The sequence below is a fragment of the Misgurnus anguillicaudatus genome, chromosome 14 (genome assembly GCF_027580225.2).
Source record: "Misgurnus anguillicaudatus chromosome 14, ASM2758022v2, whole genome shotgun sequence".
NCBI lineage: Eukaryota > Metazoa > Chordata > Actinopteri > Cypriniformes > Cobitidae > Misgurnus > Misgurnus anguillicaudatus.
In genome coordinates, this window is record NC_073350.2 from 29001084 (window position 1) to 29024193 (window position 23110).

At 41.5% G+C, this 23110-nt stretch overlaps 1 protein-coding gene across 3 annotated transcripts in view; it reads left to right on the forward strand.

Moving 5' to 3' along the window:
* Positions 1-18062, forward strand: part of camkvb (CaM kinase-like vesicle-associated b) — a 51664-nt gene extending 33602 nt beyond the window's left edge. For all 3 annotated transcript variants that reach the window (XM_055184506.2, XM_055184507.2, XM_055184508.2), the window contains exons 4-11: positions 6850-6924; positions 8558-8696; positions 10405-10525; positions 10731-10806; positions 12341-12477; positions 12590-12668; positions 12753-12840; positions 12916-18062. In XM_055184506.2, the coding sequence (XP_055040481.2) occupies positions 6850-6924; positions 8558-8696; positions 10405-10525; positions 10731-10806; positions 12341-12477; positions 12590-12668; positions 12753-12840; positions 12916-13230 (1030 nt within the window). In that variant the 3' untranslated portion in view covers positions 13231-18062. The remainder of the gene's footprint in view (positions 1-6849; positions 6925-8557; positions 8697-10404; positions 10526-10730; positions 10807-12340; positions 12478-12589; positions 12669-12752; positions 12841-12915) is intronic.
* Positions 18063-23110: the final 5048 nt, after the last annotated feature.

The window sequence follows — 23110 nt, forward strand, 5'->3', positions numbered from 1 at the left end:
TAAATAACGTCTCGGTTACGGATGTAACCCTCGTTCCCTGAAGGCAGGGAACGGAGACGTCACGTCGATGACCGACGAATTGGGAGCTCGCTAGAGAGACCAATCTGCTTCGAGTGTAACTAGAAAGAGCCAATGAACATTGGCATGCAGTATTTGCATATGCCGGCCACGCCCCGCCGGGGGAGTATAAATACAGCCGGCAGCTGAACTGCATTTCATTTTTCGCTGAGGAGCCGAGCATAAGAACCCGGCCGTCTCAACAATGGTACAGTAGCCGTGGCGAGGGGACGTGACGTCTCCGTTCCCTGCCTTCAGGGAACGAGGGTTACATCCGTAACCGAGACGTTCCCTTTCAGTCGGTCACTACGACGTCACGTCGATGACCGACGAATTGGGAACCCCTACCAAAGCGCCACGGTGGCTGCCCCTTCCAGTGTCCTGCGTAAGCCTCTTGGACTCTTGCTATAGAGTCGCCAAGACAGGGCTTACGCAAGGAAGCCGGCCAGTGCTGTTCCTATAACCCAAACAGTGGCACTTAACACCGGGAAGCGTAACCATTCCGGCGGTAATGGAACGCTGCGGAAACCACAGCCTCTTAGGGGGCTCTACTGTGGAAAAACAAAATGAAATAACCGCAAAAGGGTTTTCACTGTACGTGAAGTCTCTGGGGTGTACAAAGAGGCTACATCGCCCGGAGACGGCAGAGAAGTTCTGCCAGGGAAACGTGGTTCCAGCTATACCACGGAAATACACACACGGGAATCCAAAGGTCGCTACGTATGGACGCCAGGCCTAACAAGGGCTTACATGAATTCACCAAAGGAAGGCCAGCGCCAGACGCTCCGCCACATCTGACGCTAAGGCGTTGGAGGAAGTGGTAGAGTTTACAAGGGAACTTCTGGCACCAAACTAGCGCCCTAATGGCGCTGCAAGCCGACACTCGGGCCGGGTCTCTCCGAGCCCTTATCCCGTTAGGGTGAGAACCCGGGAGGATACCGGCTCGACACGGAGGCTATAAAACCTAGCGAACGTGTTAGGGGTCGCCCAGCCCGCAGCTCTACAAATGTCCGATAGGGAGGCACCACGCGCTAAGGCCCAGGAGGAAGCCACACTTCTAGTTGAGTGAGCTCGCAGTCTGAGAGGGCATGGCGAACCCTGAGCTTGATAAGCCAGGGTGATGGCGTCCACTATCCAGTGCGACATCCTCTGCTTGGAGACAGCTTTCCCCTTTTGCTGTCCCCCATAGCAGACAAAGAGCTGCTCTGAGGTCCTGAGGCTATGCGTTCGGTCCACGTATATACGTAAAGCACGGACGGGACAGAGCAAGGCCAGGGCTGGATCTGCCTCCTCCAGGGGCAGCGCTTGCAAGTTCACAACCTGATCCTTAAAGGGAGTGGTAGGAACCTTGGGCACGTAGCCAGGCCGAGGTCTCAAAATCACATAAGAATCAGCCGGGCCGAACTCGAGGCACGAATCGTCGACCGAAAAGGCGTGCAGGTCCCCTACTCTCTTTATCGAGGCCAACGCTGCCAGGAGCAGAGTCTTCATAGACAGAAACTTAAGCTGCACAGACTGCAACGGCTCAAAAGGGGCCCCCTGGAGTGCTTTAAGCACCAAGGATAGGTCCCAAGAGGGTATAGATGGAGGACGAGGTGGATTTAACCTTCTCGCCCCCCTAAGGAACCTGATGACCAGGTCGTGCATGCCCACCGACTTACCTGCTATGGAGTCGTGGTGGGCAGAGATTGCAGCAACATACACCTTAAGGGTGGAGGGGGACAGGCGACGCTCCAACCCCTGTTGTAAGAACAAAAGCACGACACCGACCGAGCATTTCCGGGGGTCCTCTCGATGGAGAGAACACCACTCGCTGAACAGGTTCCACTTCAAAGCATACACCTGTCTCGTAGACGGTGCTCGTGCTGAAGTGATGGTGTGCACTACCTGCTGGGGTAGGCCACTCAGAACCTCCGCGTCCCGTCCAGGGACCACACATGGAGTTTCCAGAGGTCCGGGCGCGGGTGCCACAGGATGCCCTGTCTCTGAGAGAGGAGATCTCTCCTCAGAGGAATGCGCCAGGGAGGGCCTGTCGCAAGGAGAACTAGTTCCGGGAACCAGGTACGGTTGGGCCAGTACGGTGCAACTAGCAGCACCTGCTCCTCGTCCTCCCTGACTTTGCACAACGTTTGTGCAAGAAGCCTCACTGGGGGAAACGCATATTTGCGCATGCCCCGCGGCCAGCTGTGAGCCAGTGCGTCCGTGCCGAGTGTCCCCTCGGTCAGGGAGTAAAACAAGTGGCAGTGGGTGGTTTCTGGAGACGCGAACAGGTCCACCTGTGCAGCTCCGAACCGACCCCAAATCAGCTGGACCGTCTGGGGGTGGAGTCGCCATTCGCCTGGGAGTGATGCCCGCGAGAGCTCGTCTGCTGCGTGATTCAATGTGCCCGGGATGTGAATGGCTCGAAGCGACCTCAGATGCTTCTGACTCCACAGAAGGAGATGGCGGGCGAGTTGAGACATGCGCCGAGAGCGTACACCACCTTGGCGGTTGACATATGCTACGGTTGCAGTGCTGTCTGTGCGGACTAGTACGTCTTTGCCTCGTAACCAACACTTCAGTCGGCTCAATGCAAGACGTACTGCCAACAACTCGAGGCAATTGATGTGCCAGTGCAGCTGGGGACCCGTCCAGACCCCGGAGACTGCATGCCCGTTGCACGTGGCCCCCCAACCCGTGGTTGAAGCATCTGTGAATACAACAGTATGCCTGGACACCTGTTCTAAGGGCACACCGGCCCGAAGAAATGACGGGTCCGTCCACGGGACGAAGGTGAGGCGGCAAGCTGATGTGACCTGCACACGATGGGTGCCGCGCCGCCACGCCCATCTCGGGACTCGGTCGTGTAGCCAATGCTGGAGTGGCCTCATATGAAGCAGCCCAAGCGGCGTTACGGCCGCTGCGGCTGCCATATGCCCCAGGAGCCTCTGAAATAATTTCAGAGGAACCACCGTCCTGCGTTTGAATAAATTCAAGCAGTTCAACATTGACTGGGCACGCTCTTGTGTGAGACGTGCCGTTTGGGCAACCGAGTCCAGTTCCATACCGAGATAAGAGATCTGCTGCACGGGTGCAAGTTTGCTCTTCTCCCAGTTGACCCGAAGGCCCAAATGGGCAAGGTGCCTGAGCACCATGTCCCTGTGGACACACAACTGCTCCCGAGACTGTGCCAAGATCAGCCAGTCGTCGAGGTAATTGAGAATGCGAACGCCCTGCTCCCTCATGGGGGCAAGGGCCCCCTCCGCGACCTTCGTGAAGACGCGGGGAGATAGGGACAGCCCGAAGGGGAGAACTTTGTACTGATATGCTTGTCCCTCGAACGCAAAACGCAGAAATGGTCTGTGTCGGGGAAGAATCGAAACATGAAAGTACGCGTCCTTCAGGTCGATAGCTGCAAACCAATCGTGGGGACGGACGCACTCGAAGATGCGTTTCTGCGTTAGCATCTTGAACGGCATCTTGTGAAGTGCTTTGTTCAGTGCACGCAGGTCCAGGATCGGTCGTAACCCTCCTCCCTTCTTGGGCACAATGAAGTAAGGGCTGTAAAAACCCGACCTCATATCGGCTGGAGGGACCGGCTCTATTGCGTCCTTCGCCAGAAGGACGGCAATCTCTGCCCGCAAAACGTGAGCATCCGCACGTCTCACTGCAGTGAAGTGGATGCCCTTGAACTTCGGCGGGCGCCGGGCGAATTGAATCGCATAGCCGAGTCTGACGGTGCGAAGGAGCCAGCGAGACGGGTTGGGAAGGGTTAACCACGCCCCCAAACACCGGACCAGCGGACTCATCGGCACCACAGACGTACCCGGGGAGGGGCAGCTCGATGGAGTCCAGGTGCTGAGGCCGGGGCTCTCCGTAGATGCCCGAAGTGGGGTGTGAGTGCGTGTTTTGGCACTGACCTGACTCCATATTTGGACAGAAGGAACGTGAAGACCCTCTGTTGAGTCCCTCGAACGCCCAATCGTGTCCACTGGCGCGAGAGGTGGCTGAAGACGAGACAGGTACACATTGTCCGCCGTCCTCCGAGCCCTCTGAAGACCTAGAGATGGGGGAAACTGCTCTTTCTTTGAAATTTTGGGTACCGCCGGCTGAAAAGCCAGCGGCGGAACAGAAACAAAAAACATAGGATTTTCCACCCGGCCCTCTTCCGGGGGAGGGAGTGGTGCGGTCACCACATCCTGAAGAGCAGTCCTCGACACCTCTAGGTCGCCCGTCTCAGGGCCGCTTCCCCTTGTGCTTGCCGCCAGGTTTCACAGGAGGCTGGACGGGCTGGGCAGCCCTCCCACGCCCGGCTCCACGACGCCGTTTAGGTTGCTGTGCAGGAGCAGGGGCGGACGAAGGGGGACGCCCTCGGCGACGAGCTGGCTGAGGCACTGCAACCGGCGGAGGTGCAGCTGCTTGGCGCCGGGGCAGGATGTGTCGAATAGCCTCAGTCTGCTTTTGAGCGGCCGAAAACTGCTGAGCGAAGCTCTCGACCGCGTCGCCGAAGAGGCCGGCCTGGGATATGGGGGCATTCAGGAAGCGGATCTTCTCGGCGTCTCGCATATCTGCCAGGCACAGCCAAAGATGACGTTCCTGGACCACGAGAGTGGACATCGCACGGCCCCGGGACTGTGACGTAACCTTAGTCGCACGAAGCGCCAGGTCCGTCGCAGTGCGCAGCTCAGCCAGAACTGCGGGGTCATGACCACCCTCATGCAGATCCTTCAGCGCCTTGGCCTGATGGACCTGCAGTAAGGCCATAGCGTGGAGAGCGGAGGCAGCCTCCCCACAAGCCCGATAGGCACTGCCAGTTAGACTGGACGAGTGCTGACAAGCCCGCGAGGGGAGCACAGGCTTATCCCGCCATGTAGAGGCGGTGGCCGGACACAGTTGCATCGCGACCGACCGCTCCACCGAGGGAACCGCCATGTACCCTTTAACTGCCCCCCCCTGGAGGGTGGTGAGGGGGGAGGAGATGCGAGACCGGTTTCGGGCAGTAAAAGGTGCCGTCCACGATCTCGTAAGCTCCTCATGCACTTCCGGGAAGAAAGGCACCTGCGGGGAGCGCTGCGGTGCAGCGCGAGCAGCCCCAAGGAACCAATCATCCAGCCTAGAGGGACCAGGCTCTGGTGGTGGAGACCACTCAAGCCCGACCTCCGCGGCTGCCCGGCCGAGCATAGCCATCATTTCCGGGTCGGAATCGGAACGCGCCACCCGCCCCGAAGGTGGCAACGCCTCCTCATCCTCGTCCGCGGAGCCGACAAGCTCACCCTCCGATGCCGCGACTGACATCCGGTCATCTACGGGAGACCCGAAGGATAGGGACGGTGCGCCCGAAGGTAGCCCGCCAGCTTCCCCCGGCAACTCTACTGGCTGCAGCCTTGAGGAGTGAGGAGCCTCGGTGGGTTGTTGCCCAGCCGCGGGATTCCTCACTGTAATCCTCAGGTCGGAACACTCCGAGCCCGACGCGGCACGCCCCGCGGGGGGCGGCTTTGACCGGGGCAACGGAATGGGAACTCCACCCCTCTTTAGGTAGCAGAGTCTCGACCGCAAGACCGCGATGGACATATTCCCGCAATGGGAACATGAACCATCCACGAACGCTGCCTCCGCGTGTGCCAACCCCATGCACGTCATGCAGCGATCGTGACCATCCGTAGGCGCCAAATATCTGCCGCATCCAGAAACACACGGGTGGAAAGCCATCTTTAAAAAGACGCGAACACACCCGTGAACACGGGGGAAATGCTGTCTTTAAAAAGACGCAAAAAACCCCCGTGCAACTCTTTTAGAGGAAATTCACTCTTTGCTGAAGCTAATAGGGGTAACCAGCCAAGTCACAAGAAGGTAAAACAGCCGGCACCACTACAGTGCTGAATCGCCAACAAAGAAACAAAAGCTCTCTCTCCAACTCTTTAGCAGGAACAGAACACAACTGCTCGGCTCCGAAGCGAAGAGTGAAATGCAGTTCAGCTGCCGGCTGTATGTATACTCCCCCGGCGGGGCGTGGCCGGCATATGCAAATACTGCATGCCAATGTTCATTGGCTCTTTCTAGTTACACTCGAAGCAGATTGGTCTCTCTAGCGAGCTCCCAATTCGTCGGTCATCGACGTGACGTCGTAGTGACCGACTGAAAGGGAACACATAGATATAAAGTCATTTTTAGACTGAGCATTTCTTATGAGTTCACCTTTAGTTGCCCTTCTCTTTTGATTGCATAAACATACATAAAGTGCCTTCAATGCATGAAATCAGCAGATTAATACAGTGGCCTGATTTATTTTCCATGTCCATACAGTAATGGGAAAGCTACAAGTTAAAAACAGAAAGTTGCTATTTGCAAAGAAAATAAATCGTCTTTCAAATATGATTATGATGCTGACTTGTGTTTTTTACTAATAAGACATTTAAGATTGTTTGGAATAACAGGTCAATTTATACCAAAAATATATATAAAATATTTAATAATAATAATAATAAATTTAATTTGTTATTGGGGGCTTTCAAGATGCCTTACAGAATAAAAATAGAAAAAGACATATTACACACCCAACCATTTTATCAGTACAAAAATCAAATAGTTAAATAAAACAAGATATTAGAATATTACACTAATAAAAATATTAGACCATAAAGACCATTGTATTACACTAAATGTGCACAAATAATATGCTTTTAGCCACGAAATATGGGCCCTTTAATTAATTTTTGCAATGCGAAATGTTTTAAGCAGCATCCATATCTGCTACATCTGCTATATGTGAAATGTGTGCGACACACTCTCTTAATGTTAATCTGTCTTCAACAGGGTGAAACACCCTAATATCCTCCAGCTGGTGGATGTCTATGAGACGAGGAAAGAGTACTACCTCTTCCTTGAGCTGTAAGTATTGACATATGTTCATAAGTGAAACGGTTCTTCAAGGATTAGTCCATTTAAAAAAAAAAAATCCAGATAATTTACTCACCACCATGTCATCCAAAATGTTGATGTCTTTCTTTGTTCAGTCGAGAAGAAATTATGTTTTTGATAAAAAAACATTCCAGGATTTTTCTCATTTTAATGGACTTTAATGGACCCCAACACTTAACTGTTTTAATGCAGTATAAAATTGCAGTTTCAAAGGACTCTAAACAATCTCAAACGAGGCATAAGGGTCTTATCTAGCGAAACGATTGTCATTTTTGGCAAGAAAATTAAAAAATATGCACTTTTAAACCACAACTTCTCGACTTCCTCCGGCTGTGTGACCCGCCAGCGCAACCTTGCGTAATTGCGTAATGCGGTGAAAAGGTCCTGTGTTACATTTATGAAACACACATTTGCGGACCATTTTAAACAATAAACGGACACAAAGACATTAATGAGTATCATTCCATATACAACAACGTCGGAACGGGTCTCTTTCTCCACACTTGTAAACACTGGGGCGTAGTTTTGTATTCGTCATCCATGACCTCTTGATGTGATGACGTATTGTGTGAGGTTGCGCTGGCGGGTCACAGGATCGGATATAGACAAGAAGTTGTGGTTAAAAAGTGCATATTTTTGATTTTTCTTGTCAAAAATGACAATCGTTTCGCTAGATAAGACCCTTATGCCTCTTTTGGGATCGTTTAGAGTCTTTTAAAACTCAGTTGAAACTGCAATTTTAAACTGCATCACAACTATTAAGTGCTGGGGTCCATTAAAATGAGAAAAATGCTGGAATGTTTTCCTCAAAAAACATAATTTCTTCTCGACTGAACAAAGAAAGACATCAACTTTTGGACGACATGGTGGTGAGTAAATTATCTGAATTTTTTTAAGAAAATGGACTAATCCTTGTAGTGTTATGAACATTGTGTGGTTTGGTGTGATGAATATGGTCTATGGTGCATTGTCTGAGCTTACTGTAGAGCAGTTTAAAAGTTTAGCATTGCAAAAGTACCTTTCCAAGGGAACGCACATACTTTATAGCTTGAATGCACCATATGTCACTTTGGATTAAAGGGTCTGCCAAATGCATAAATGTAAATGTTGAAGCTCAGGGACCCTCAGAAGAATCAAAAATCCACTAGCCCACGTCATGACATGTAGCACTCTTTGTATAGACACATGAGACCAAAACAGCAGAGACATCAGAAATAAACCCTGAGCGCAGACTGTCCTATATAGCTTGATTTTACCACAGAGCCTTTGACACACTCTTACCTGTCTGTTTGGATTTGCATTTATTATCGTAATACCCAGCCCCTGCTGTACAGTGTACCTGCAACATGGATTGGCCGATTTGATGTGCAAGTAAATCTTTTGAGGGTGCGAGGATGTGAATAATTTGGATTTTCACAGAAATATCCACTCAGCATATTGTGTCCACTTAAAAAACACAATATATACACGTTATGCTATTAATGGTAGTCGGGTGTTACTAGTCTGAAGGCCGATTCTTCAAGGCACTTTTAAAGTGCACTGATTTGCTTTGGAGAAAATGTGTTGTTGGTTTGCTTTAATGACCTTTTGTCCTGACTTACAGAGCTACAGGTCGAGAGGTGTTTGACTGGATATTAGATCAAGGCTATTACTCTGAGAGAGACACCAGCAATGTGATCAGACAGGTGATGGAAGCTGTGGCGTACCTACATAGCCAGAAGATTGTTCACAGGAACCTAAAGGTACACTGGCGTGTAACGCTACATGTGGCTATGCTATGGGTGGTCATAAGCAACACAACTTAAAGTCTGTGTAAAGTAAGGTGACCAGACGTCCCCGTTTTCCGTTTTTTTGGTGTTCTGTCCCCGGAAATGTCATTAGCCTTTGGAGTCCCAGACCAGAGCAATCATGTAATGATTATTTTCACCAGCAGAGGGGGTTGCAAGCTACACTGATTACTTAATTGCACAACACTGCTTTAGCGAAGAAGAATTTACTACGAGACATGAGAAAGCGTCATCAAGTTATCATCAATCAAGTAATCATAAGATATCAAAACAGTCAAAGTTATCGGGGTTAAAGTACTAAAGTAGCAACACATGTTAAATTAAAGTAATAAACCATTATGAACTGGTGGTACACCATGGTACCGAGCATTTGTTATTATTCCTTCTGTTCTTCACGTTACAATGCTATTAAATGTAAATCAAAAGTAAATTTGATGAGGTATGTCATGTCTGTGCATTGTATAAAAGAAGAAAAAAAATAGATTTAGGCTACAGAAATTGTTTAATTAATTGAATTAGAAACACTGCAAAAAATGATTTTTTTACTTACTGTTGTTATCTATGAATTAAAAATGGGGACAAAACCTTTTTTTTTATGTTTTTGTCTTTTTATTGTTGTGGGTTCATTGCAAAAAAAATGGCTTTCGTATTTTTTTCTTGTTTTCAGTAAAATATATATTTTTGCATATATGAGCAAAATGACATAAGAAAATAAGTCTAGTTTTTAGACCAAAAATATCAAATTTATGCTTAAAATAAGCAAAAAATATCTGCCAACACTTAATTCAAGAAAACAATTCTTACCCCATTGGCAGATTATTTTGTGTGCTTGTTTTAAGCACAAATTTAATTAAATTTTATATTTTTGTCTTAAAGCTAGATTATTTTTCTTAGGTGATTTTGCATCCTGATTTAAGAATTTTTAGATATTTGTTATTAAAACAAGACAAAAATACTAACTAAGAAAGTCATTTTTTTGCAGTGAACCCACAACAATAAAAATACAAAAAACGTTTAAAAAAGGTTTTGTTCCCATTCATAGATAACAACACATGAAGAGTTTCGTTGCAAACAACACATGAAGAGTTTCGTTTTTTAATTGTTCAGAAATCTTGTTTTTTGGTTGTGCATTCCAATTAATTTCAATGCCACTGCAGTTGGTTTGTTTTGATTTAAACCTTCATAACTTAAAAATACAGCTAAGTAGCACCAAAAAACAATAATAACATGATAACATAATAATAAACATGTTTTGACAAAAATGTTAAAAAATGGATTTATCTCGTTTTGCAACGAAACTCTTCACATATTTTGACCATTGAACTAGAAATGTCCCTGGTTTTCATTTAAAAAATCTGGTCACCTTAGTGTAAAGTGGTTTCAGAGATTTATTTTTAAACACATTATAAATTATGTTATAAACAATGTAGTACTGAATTGTGGAGTAGCACCGTTAAACAGTTTTCCACATTTTCCTGGCTTTTAACCAAACCATTGTGATAGTAGATTGAATCATAAATAATAATTATGTTTTCTCTTTAACGCACTACTAATGTGTATAACTTTTATTATTTCGTTTATAGCATTTATAAACTAATGTTGTGTTTCGTCTGTTTTGACAAAAGGGACTAGCATGTCATCTTGTTATTCTTATTTCCTCTAGCTTGAGAATCTTGTGTACTACAACCGACTGAAACATTCGAAAATAGTCATCAGTGATTTCCATCTGGCAAAATTAGAAAATGGACTCATCAAGGAGCCCTGCGGAACCCCAGAGTATCTGGGTAAGACACTCTTCAAAACAGACAAATCCCTTTTTAAAAGCTCACGGGGGGCATGCAGCAGATGGTTTTGTTGTTCTTCCTTTTATATAGAGAGCAACATGATTTTCTGAAAACTGTATGATCATAATAAGTTTAAAATGAAAATTGCAGAATATGGTAACCGAAAAAGTTCCATAAATGATTTGGTTTATTATCTTTTTTTCAGCCCCAGAAGTTGTTGGGAGACAGAGATATGGGCGGCCTGTGGACTGCTGGGCTCTCGGTGTGATCATGTACATACTGTAAGTTAACATTTGAGAGTAGTGCTGCCTCACGATTAGTCGCGACTAATTGTTTGCAGAATAAAAGTTTTTGTTTACATAATATATGTGTGTGTACTGTGTATAACAATTATGTTTATGTAAATACACACACATACATGTATAATTTTAAGAAAAAATATATTTATATAATAAATATTTATATTTATATATAATATAGATTATATAATAATATAAACGTGTATATACACATGCAAATGTTTCTTAATTGTTAAATACATGTGTGTGTGTGTGTGTATTTATACATATATTATGTAAACAAAAACTTTTATTCTGCAAACGATTAGTCGCGACTAATCGTGAGGCAGCACTATTTGTGACCCGTGCTGTCAAAATGAGTCGAAATACGCACGGTCTAATTTTGAGCTACAGGCAAAAGAGAGTAAAAATGTTGATTTTGGTCACAATTAAGGTTTAAAAATAAGTACATTAAGCTTTCGTGATCCCAATGCTTTAAATACTCATTTAACATCTAAAGATATTTTTATTTGTACGTTTTCTGATAGGCGTACTGTGCTAAATCCTAAACCTAATACAAAGATGCGTGCATCCACTTGCACGTCAAACATTTTGGTTTTGGTTTTAAAACATGCAGGAATTAGAAAATAAAATACAGGACTTGCTTGATGTTAAAAGAGTTAAGAAAAACAAAACTTGAAACGATTTTCCTCACGCTGTCTGACATGCACATGGATCCGCATTTTCTTCAGTTGCTTTATAGTCTAAAATGTTTGTTTACCTTGTTGTGTTGCGGTGGTGCAGCAGGTGAAAGTAGTTAAAACATAGACTCTTAGGGGCAGTTTCCCGGACCAGGATTAGCTTAATCCAGGACTAGGCCTTAGTTTAATTAGAAAATATAACTAGTTTTAACAAACATGCCTTACTAAAAACATTACCTGTGTGCATTTTGAGGTAAAACAAAGGGCCCTGATGCATTTTAAGATATGTAAGTGCAAGTTGTTTTCAGTTTGGAGAGCTCTTAAAAGTGTTTAAGTCTAGGACTAGTCTAATCCCTGTCCTGGAAACCGCCCCTTAATGAGCCAAGGGGAATGAATTGGTTGTGGCTAGAAGGGCTACAGCTATGGCCAAAATCTTGTGAAATCGAATCGATCATACATGGTTTTAAAGTTTTTTTAAACAGAGAATGTCAAAATATAAATAACTAATTTTTGCAAATTTGCTAATTCCAACTTAATTTGCCAGGTTGGGCCACATTTATTATCTCCTAAGAAACTAAAACCCACCAGGAAGAAATACATTAATTTGAATTTGTCAAATCTTTGATCTGGTCTACTTGAAAGTATACTGTAGATAACAATTAAAAGATAAATGTGTGTAGACTTTGTACTCTGACATTTCTGTCTATTATATTTTGCCGCGTACAATGGCAAGTTTGAGTGTAGTATCAGACAAGCCGAAGGGCTGTCCGTGGGCATACCATCTGTTTCTGAGACTACCATTAACCAGACAATGCGATGATTTCACCCATGCACAGGCTTTCTGGAAATCCTCCATTCTATGATGAAATGGATGAAGATGATTATGAAAATCATGACAAGAACCTCTTCCGGAAGATTCTGGCTGGAGACTACGAGTTTGACTCTCCATACTGGGATGACATTTCAGAATCCGGTACTTTTTATGAATGATGTACTATGTAGTGCAGAAGCCTTCCTCAAAATAAAACATTTTTTAAATTTCGTGAATTTTCGCATAGTTATGTTTTCCATCCACTTCCATGCAGCTAAAAATCTAGTGTCGCGTCTTATGGAGGTAGACCAGGACCAGAGACTAACTGCTCAAGAAGCCATCAGCCATGAATGGTACAGTACTTCCAGTATTAATAAATAAGACATTCAATTTTATTCTATTTATAATATGTTAAATGCGTCTTTTTTGCTTTTCAGGATTTCAGGAAATGCAGCATCAGACAAGAACATAAAAGAAAACGTCTGCGCCCAAATCGAGAAGAACTTTGCAAAAGCAAAGTGGAAGGTAACTTGTCTGTGCAAATAATTCCTTTGTTTTGAGAAGTGAAATTTGTCCAAATTAAATGTCACTGCCTTGCAGAAAGCCGTACGAGTCACGACCATGATGAAGCGTCTGAGGGCACCAGAGCATCAGACAACAACAGCGACCGTACCGGGTGCGAACCCTGCTGCAGGGACCCAGGAAAACCCTCAGGCTCCACCGGAGGCCTCCGCGGCCGCATCGAATATAGCTGCAAGTGCAGAGCCGCCCGGTGCTGGAGCTCTTTGCACCAACCCAGAAGCGGCAAAAGATGCCACAGCTTCCGAACAGCAAGATCCCACATCGCGATGCAACGGAGACACTTCATCCACCCTGCCGTCAGCCACAGACACCAGTGAAGAACCAAGCGGTTAAGCGCGCTACCTCTCACACTTTTTGATCCTGTTTTGATCCTGCACACTGTACATAAGCAGCTAGCATGCTAATACTGAATCCGCAGCACATCACACACTCTTTTAAGAGTTGGGGACATCATGTTTTTTACTGATCCACAAAGGTGTGACTCGCGTTGAAGGCTTTGACCACTTTGCTAATCTTGCTTAAAAAGAAAAAAGCTGTTTTATGCTTACATTAAGCCAGGATTGGAAATTTTAGCACAGATCTGCTTATATGTTTCAGAAAAGATTATCATAGCAGACATTTATAAAATTCATTTTCTAAACGTTACGTATTTCATACCATTTTTGGTGGCCAAAATATTGCTGTATCCCTTCTAATCTGTGTACCACCTGAATTTCACCAGCCAGGTGATGTCACCAATGGCCTCAAAACCACCTTTCATTTCTTGTCAGATGTTTTTCAAGTGTAAAGTTTCTGTAAATAGCTTACTATCCTTTGTAGATTAGACAACGCCAAGACCAGCATGCTTTTTCAAATCTAGCTTTTCGAAAGCCATGCACACGTACAGTACATCTAGCTTTGCCTTTACGCGGACATGTCATGGCTTGATCAAACACACTGTTGGTTTATATGTAAAATACTTCTGCAGCATTCTGAAGCAACAAAGGCGACCACATTTATCTTGTAAAACTGATGGTTAAGACATGTGGCCCAATAAATGGAGCAGAGTAGGTAAATGTACCAAATACCTCGAAACTGCTTGGTAGCTTTAGCCACATGATGTGTTCATATAATGTATTATAAAGCCATTGGCACACATTGTACATGTTTTAGATAATATAACGGTCCATTGTAAAGTATATAGTAATGTTCGTTTAGCTGGTTTTCATACCTGCACTGTCAGAAATAAATGGTCAAAAAATGGTCCCACATTGTCACAGGGGCAGTACCCTTTAAAAAGCTCCTATATATACCATTTTGGTACAGATATGTTTACATTTGTTAAACAATATGTATCTTTGAGGTACTCATTTTAATTTAGAACTTTTAAAGGGAGCCAACTCAGAAACCTCTAGGGACAATTTTTTAACCATTTATTTCCTGACAGGTGTTTTTAGGTATAAATGTACTTAAAAAACAGAGGTCATTTGTTGGTTGTAATATTTACTAATAGTCATATAATTTCTTCTCTTTAACCTTCCTTTAATAAGCCATGATGCGTTTAAATATATTTTCAGATATATTGCAAATTATTCATTATTTATCACACACTTTATTACAGGTAAACCTTGTTTGACTGTAATAATTTGATTCTCCCTCAGAACAGCTAACACCCCTTTTCTCACCTTAAAAAATAGTTAAAAATATTTAGGAATATATGATGAGTTTGGTTCCAAAACGCGATAAACGCCATTTAAAAAAAATTTGTTACTGCCAAAATCAGTATTGTATCAGGTCAGTATTAAAAAGGAAATTCTTAATTTTACGCAAAATCCGATATCCGCCGTGTTATTCTGTCATCTTTTCTCCCTTTTTTCCCAAAACGCGATAAACGCCAGTCCTCCTTTTCTGCAGAATGCAATAAATCTGCTCAACAAATCACAGCGCACCATTCCATGCACTGTACAACACTGGCGGTGCATTGAACACACACAGAATCCTAGTTTTTCTCGTTTACTTTGTACTTCGTGATCAAAGGAAACAAAAACAAAATAATACTTTGATGACATTGATAAACCTGTGGTGGTTTTCTGTGGTGGGGAAGAAACCTAAACCATCAAAATCGAATAATTTACGCGAGAGGCACTCGGGCGAACAAAAAATGCCGGCTGTTGCTTGTTCTAAAATGACAGCATCAAGCTTCTGTCATGCTAACACATTGACCCCAGGGGATCTTATGAAAAACTTTTTATTATTTTATTCGAAGCCAACGAAAATCGAGCAGGACCAAAACATTTTACAGCCGATCGCTGTCAAAAATTACAGACGACGTCCAAAGGATGACGGCACCAATGACAGTGTTATTAATATGAAAAAGTAAGTGTTTTGAATAATGCCATTTAATTTTTATTTTTTAATCAGTGTATACCACTAGTCAACTAAATGAATATAACATGGCAAAAATGAATGCACATTTATATATTCATTCAATAGATTTTTAGCATTTTGGAAAAAAAAACGTTGATTTATTGCATTTTGTGAAAAAAAAACAGTTTTTTATAAGAAATCTTTGAAAATCAAATTATGGATTTGAATTTTTATGTTATTATAACCTAAAGATGCTATGTAAAAGCTTGTAACAAAAAATATTGGTTTTCATCTTGTCACTTTCTTGGTATAGAAAACATGTTTTTACCGAAATTCGTCAAAATGGATTTATTACGTTTTGGAACCAAACTCTTCATATATTTCTCGACATTGTTTTTTTTTAAACATTGTATGCAGATATACACATCCACTGGTGTGTATGATAAATAAGAAGGCATTTATACTCTAACTCAGTGATTCTCAAACTTTTTGTATTGAAATTATGAAATTAAGATAAATTAATGTATTGTGTAAAATGTCATAAAACTGAATCTTGGGGCCCGGGGGGCCATGTCCCCCCCCAATTTGAGAGCCACTACTCTAACCAATGTAACCCTGATAACTAAACTTGGTACCACTTTAAAATAAGATTGTATTTGTTAACATTAGTTTATGCATTAGCTATCGTGAACTAATAATGAACAATACTTTTACAGTATTTATTCATTTTAGTTCATTTCAGCATTTAATAATAATTTTTTTTAATCATACTTATAAGTGTTAACATTTGTTTAAGCCAATGAACTTAAATAAACAAGTGTATTGGTGTTACCTAACATTAACAACAATTAATAAATGCTGTAAAGCTATATTGCTCATAACAAATACAACCTTTTGTAAAATGTTACCCTAGACATTAACAACAATAATCAGTAATGATCCAACTTTAATACATCTCAGATTCCTATAATCTTAATACGTAATACCACATTACATAACCTAATACATGTAACCTTACCTCAAGCCTATTTAGCTTACTAAATTACTTTTTACCTCTAAGGTACGTCAGTTCCATCAATAACCAACATCTTTGGTTACAAACTAATATACTGATATAAATATATAGCTTGAATACACTGTAAGTTTAAAACTGTAAGGTTAAAAAGCATCTGCGAAGTGCATAAATGAAAATAAACCTTTTTCACTTTTTACTCTTATACAGATGTTTTATGTATCATTTACTGTAAGATAATACTGCTGTAAACATATCTGTTACTCACAATGGTCATTTATTTACTACCATTATTAGTAAGGGTGACCATACAGTATGTGCCAATTTTCCGGCCAGGATTTCGGGTGCATCCTCAAAGTTGCATGTGTTGACCGCATACATCAACAAATCACTGCATATTTCAGAAAAGCAACCGTTACATTTCATGGTAAGAATTTGTATGTAATGTTAATTTTATAATGTTTTTAACTGAAATGTGAGAACCTCGATGACGTATGCGGCCGACAAATGTGACTTCCGAAGGACGCACCCGAAATCCTGGCCAGGACGTGTCCGGGAAAATTGCCACGGGTCACCCTATTACTAGTTTATTCATTTAAGAAATGTTGTAAAACTCATTTGTGACCCTGTCTGTGAAATCCTGACTAAAGTCTTATCTAATTTTGAGATTAGGAGCATCAAAGTTTGATTTCACTTACCTATATATGGGTTTTCACAGACCGGATCACATTCTGGTCAGAATTTATATTTATATGCGAAAAGGTTACAGTGTTTTTGTTATACAAACATCTCATTTTAATTTTAGCACAAAGAAATGACAGGTAATGTCAGGAGCGTGAAGAAACGGTCGCCCTCTTCATGAGCAATAGTCTACAACTGCGATACTGTGATGCGGTTTTCAATGTGTCAGTGTGTCCGTGTGAACACACAACCTCTGATTGGTGTGTCCTCTGTTAAAGTGGCCCACTGGCAAGATGTCACGAGGAAGGGCGTGATTGGTTTAGGCCTTGTCTTTTATTAGTTAGCACACAAATCCCTAAATAATAATAAGACTCTGTAGGGGTACAAATTATGCCAGTTTGCTGTAAACAGCCACTCGTCGAAATGATTTGATGTAGCCTGTCATATACGTGAAGATAAAACAATAATGACATGAGAGGTTTTTCTCCAGTGGCCAACAACAGTTTGTAATTGTTGTGCAGTGGCTTCATGCTGTCGTTTCAGAATGATGAAGACCTTGATATGCAATTATGCTCTGTCAGTGGTCTATTGATTTCAAGATGATACGGGTTGTGTTTGTGCCGTCACAGGTTCCTGCTAAAGTCGGCTTTGATACAGTATCTTTAAGATCTTTGGATGTGTCATGTCATTTTGTATTTTGCTTTCTATCTATCCTATAAAACATTCCTTTGCTCAAATCCGTCTCGCGCTTTTGAGACTTATGAGATGTTATTTGTTATTCTGTCTTTGCTTTTATATCAAACTACTAAAGGCTAAAAGTACAACCTAAAATAAAAAGAGTGACAAGCAATGTTATATGTAAGGTCTGAAGAAATTCTTTTTTAGCATTCATGTATACTTAAACCGCAACTAGATACTGTGTACCACAATTTAAAGCAATTTTTTAATAGTGCTTCACAATTGCCTTTGGTGTTCGATGTCTGTTGATTTTCTCCTATTTTCTCTGATATGTAGTTGACTGTGAACCTGTGAATACATTGAGGTCTGGCCTCCTTCCACCTCAACCTCTGTATTCTTTAACTCTGACTGTCATGCTTTTAAGGGAAATAAACGAAATGATCATCTATTAGTAGTTGTAATTCTTTGTTATAATTTACACACGTTTCTTTCACCTTATAAAAAATATGGGCTAATTTTCATTTTGGAGTAAGCTATTGCTTTAATATTATTGGATTTTAAACTCTGTTGATTTAAATGACAAATCAGTTTAGTTTGTCATTTATCCCATTATCACGAAGCAGTGAACCTAAGTACGTGTTTTAAATAATTAGACTGATTTGAGGTCATCATTTTCCCTGTCTCTATATTAAACTTTTAAGGGAATTAAGAAATAGTTTCTTGATAAGGCACACATGTGGGATTGGGAAACGGCAAAGGATCCTCAGACTGCAGACGACTCGAGGCCGGATCTGTACTGGATTCACGAAGTCAGCACCTCTGGTGCGAATCTATCCCAGAGTTGTCTGCTGTTTGGGTCAGATTCAAATTTGGGTCCCTTAAGAGTACTTCCTGAAAGTAACCTGAATGTGGCAGCCTCGTGCGTCTCAGCCCGCCCCCTAATGTGTTATTTAGTTTATTCACTTTACATTTTCAATATTGACTTTCATTGGCCAAGTTTCTAGTTGCATCTTTAGTGATTTTGCAATTGTTTACCATCTCCAAAAAGTGGATTGTTTAGCACTAGAGGGTTTTACAGTCAACAATAGTAAAATTTGTTAAATACAAATTAAATGACTAAAGTAACATTTGTGACAATAAGGAATTTTAATAATGGAGAAATAACCGTTTTATTCCCATAAAGTTAAATAACCAAACTTAAACATATAAAAACATGACAGATGCACTTAAAGGGTTTTACATCTAAACTCTTAGTATATTTTCTAGTAAGAGACTGTCCTTCAAAAGTAACAACCTAATAGTTTGTTTGTGCAAGCATCATATTATGACGTCAAGGTACGTGTTAGCGATTAGTGCCCTCTAGCGGCCAGCAGTTTATATAACATGTGGTTACGTTTAAATGTTTTTTTTTTGCCTTTATTAGACGCATTTCATTCTCTGCATTTGTAAATGTATAGTTGTATAAACATTTATGGTTTTAATTATATAATTTTGGAGAATCTATACCCTTACCTAAACACATCCAGTTCTCAAGCATATAAAACACAAGAAGTAAGAAAAGTCACAGGTATTTATTGCATAAATGTTTACAAAAAAAAAACAGTAGTATTACAAATAATTTGCATTGCGAACCTTGCCATACAATCACTTTATTTAAAAAAATGCATGCATGATTGCAACGTACAATCAGATCTCATTCAAACATTTCCCGGAACATAACATAAGAGCATGACACATTTGGTTACGAGTCACGACAGCCAATAGCGTTTTACATTCTTAGCTATGATGCAATTGGTCATGATATGCGTTTTATCGCTTTTTCTTGCAGCAGTTTTTGAACCAGTGTACAGAATACCAGATTTGATTTACAGCGGATTGTCATCACGTATTTTCTTCATATAAATCGATCGTTTGACCTCAGTACACTCGGAATAAGTGTTTTTGAAAAAAGGAGGCGGAATTCCGAGGCAGAAAGGCACCAAGGCACGTTCTCATTCTGAAGGCTGCATACGTCATGGAGAATATCTTATTTCAGAATATCAACCATTAGAAAGCTGACTGTTATTCTTAGTTAATCGAAAATTGTTGTAATATGCTTATGACTTGCTAATGTAATGCTCGGTTAACTTAAATAAGCCAGGCTTGATGACTTACGTCACGTGACCCCCGAGGCTGCTGCTGAAATGTGATTGGTCGAAAAAATAAAAAAAATAAATGTGATTGGTCGAGCCTGGTCGAGGTCGAAAATATAAAATGGCGGTAAAGAAAGTGGCTGGAATTACAAATTTGTAGTAAGTTATATTTTAATATTTTTATGAGGCAGCGTGGCAACAAGTAGCTTTCAGACGCAAGAAATATGTTTTATTGGTATCTCTACATCATTCTCCAGGAAGTGAAACCGTTTTAGTGGAAAAACAGCATAAAGATCAGTAAGGTAAGTACTAGAAATTACTTGGAAAACTGCATTTTCATATGGAATGAAGTACTAACATTTACGATCTCATTCCTTTCAAGAAAAAAGTCATATGAGTTTGGGGTGACGCTGTAAAAGAGAGAATATGATTTCTTGTGAAATGATAAACTAATAACCTAAGTATTATTATTAAGGCATACAATATAAAACTCTTTAATAGCTTAGTGGTTTTCAAACTTTTCGGCTTGTGCCCCATTGTGTAGGGTGTATACCTTCGCGGCCCCCTCCAAAAAAAATTAATGACACAATTAAAAAAACAAACAATTAAATGATCCAATGTAGTGCTGTTGGTCAGTAGCCTTATTTTCTATGGTTTAAATGTATGATTAATGTAATGTGATACAATAATGTATTTTATAAAATGTCATAAAACGCCCCCCCCCCCCCGGCACCATCTTGTACCCCCCAGTTTGAGAACCAATGGCTTATTATATCCTAAAAGTAAAACTCAACGTGCAGTAGCAGAAACAACTAATAGATTTAGCCAAGTATGCCCTCTGCTGGTTGACATCACATATTACACATGTGAGCCATAAAGTAGTCAAACTAGTAGTGAAGCAAGCTGTTATAAATATCTATATAATAATTTTGGCTCTATTACTTTATCATGTTTATTTGTCTGTCCAGTGCTTCACTTTGGCATCAGATCAGCATTTGAGGACGAATCAGTATTTATCATCTGCATCTAAACCACTTTAAATGACTTTTCCTATGACATCAGAGTCTAGTGGCCTGCTTACTGAGTGTCCTGACCACAAAACATTACAAATAACTCATGAAGTTTCCCAGCAGTCCTGTACACAATTCCTACTGTTCCATTTTGCCTCCGTCTCTTTAGCATCACACACTGTGGAGGTTGTAATGGCATTTCTGGAAAGTAATTTGCCCCCGCTGTGGCCTTGATTTCAGACAGATAAAGACCAGCGGTAAATGTTTCTTCTGATGTCTTCTTTCCAGACCGATCAGGTTACTTTAAGATGTGCCAGTCTAAGCTTTTTTTGCTACGCTTTTAAAAACATCTGCTTGGACAAAAAATCAACCACCAGAAGATATTTTGTCCAAGTTTTTGAAACTGTTAACAAAAGACTTCGTAACTCTGAATAGAGGCCTTTCCAAAATAATGACAGCCTATGATGGCATGTTGAAAGGATGAACCCCTCCTCCTTCTCCTCAGATGGGTTGGGAAGATAAGTATGTGGGATTTCAAGCCATTCTGTCCTCAATATGTTCAACTATTCACACTGATAATCACCCATCACCCCAGTGGGTGAGAACAGGCAGCTATTACTGACTGACAGGACTGTGCCCACCATTGGCACGCAGGCACCAGAAACAAGGAATCATGGGATTCATCAGATAAGGCAGAGACAGTAGTTTGTCTGTTGGGGGACAAGCGTGACAAAAGAGGCTAGTGATGATGAAATGTGGGGGTAACAAGGTCCTCATACGATGTATGCGCTGCCCGCTGTGCCAGAGAAAGAACAATGCAGTGACGGGCAGACACGCATTACATGTTGCAAAACCATGTGCGATCACCGAGAAAAATTTAGCAACATTGGTCTCATTTCTCCTATCATCTCTCTCAGTTTATGTGGGTGGTGTAGTGGCTCAAGTTCAGGTTGCTGGTTCGAGTTTCACAAAGTATAACTTTGTGAGAGCACTTGCTACAGGGGAATTAATCCAGTGAGTTTACAGGCTATGGTTAACATGTTAATGCTTAACATTATGTTAACTTTTAACTCTCTCCATAACTTTTTTATCCACACAAGAAAAAAATAGTACAGTATAGAGTAGACAATTTCATTGGACGCACAAGCGTTGCCGCGGATCCCATACAAAAAATATCATTTTAAATGTATTACAAAAGTAACAAAGTGATTTTTAAATAAGACCTTATTACATTTGCATTCCAAACTATGATACCATCCTTAGCTCGCAACCTTGATAGAGTTGTCAAATATCGCAATATTTCCTCATAGTTTCCCGCTTGTAGGTTTAGAAAGTTGTTTTCAATGTAAATTCCTAGCGGCAATTTTTTTCTACGCGTTTTGTTTCTGGTTTCATATTGTACTGATTAATCTACAGGTTATTTAGTAGGCTACTGTAACCCATGAGGTGCCTTCTCAGAGTTTTTCAAAATAAAAAAATGGCGTTTAAATGTCACACATGACATTAAAATGAGTTCCCGTTGGGACTAAAGTACGTTTGTCCCGCTGTTGCATTATGTTGGGAATTGATATTATGCTAATTCAATTTTCATAGTGTTCGTACTGTTGAATTTTTTTTTTCAACAATTCAAGTTTGTACTGTCAGGTTGCTTTTGAAACATTTGATGAAACTGAAATTTAAAATGAAAATCTGATTTAATTATTTAAATTATTTAATTAAAGATAATGGACCAAATATGTTTGCAGTTACATATTAACTCTTTCCCCGCCATTGACGAATTGTTTTGTCAATTAATAGAAAAAAATTGCATAAAAAGTTCCTGATTAATTTTATGTTAATTGTTAACAATTATCCACTAGATGGCGAACTTACCCAATTTATGATAAAATTGACATTATTTATTAATTTTAAACTCTGTGTATGTTTTGATAATCGTTCTGAATCTGATCTCTAACAAAATGCAATTATTTCAGCTTTTTCATAACCATATTTAAAGGGACTGTAAGTAGGATTTTAAATGTTTTATTAATCAAAATCAATGTCTTTATTCATAAATATGTGATCAGCGGAGATCAGCGAGTACACAATGGCTACCGTAGTTGCAACAAGCATTTGGAAAAGCGAGGCGCTAGAGAGCACTAATTGTGTGAATGCAAAATACAATTTCACCACTAGTTGGGGTAAATCCTACTTATTGTTAGTGATCGGAGAAATTAAATGGACACCAAGAAACTTTTTGGCCACTAGGGGGTGCTAGACACGTATTTTTCACTTCTAGCGCCCCTAGAGCCCACAAGCGCCGCAGCATTGTCGCAAAGGAAAGGAACTGGCCAACCTTAAAACTAAACTAAAAA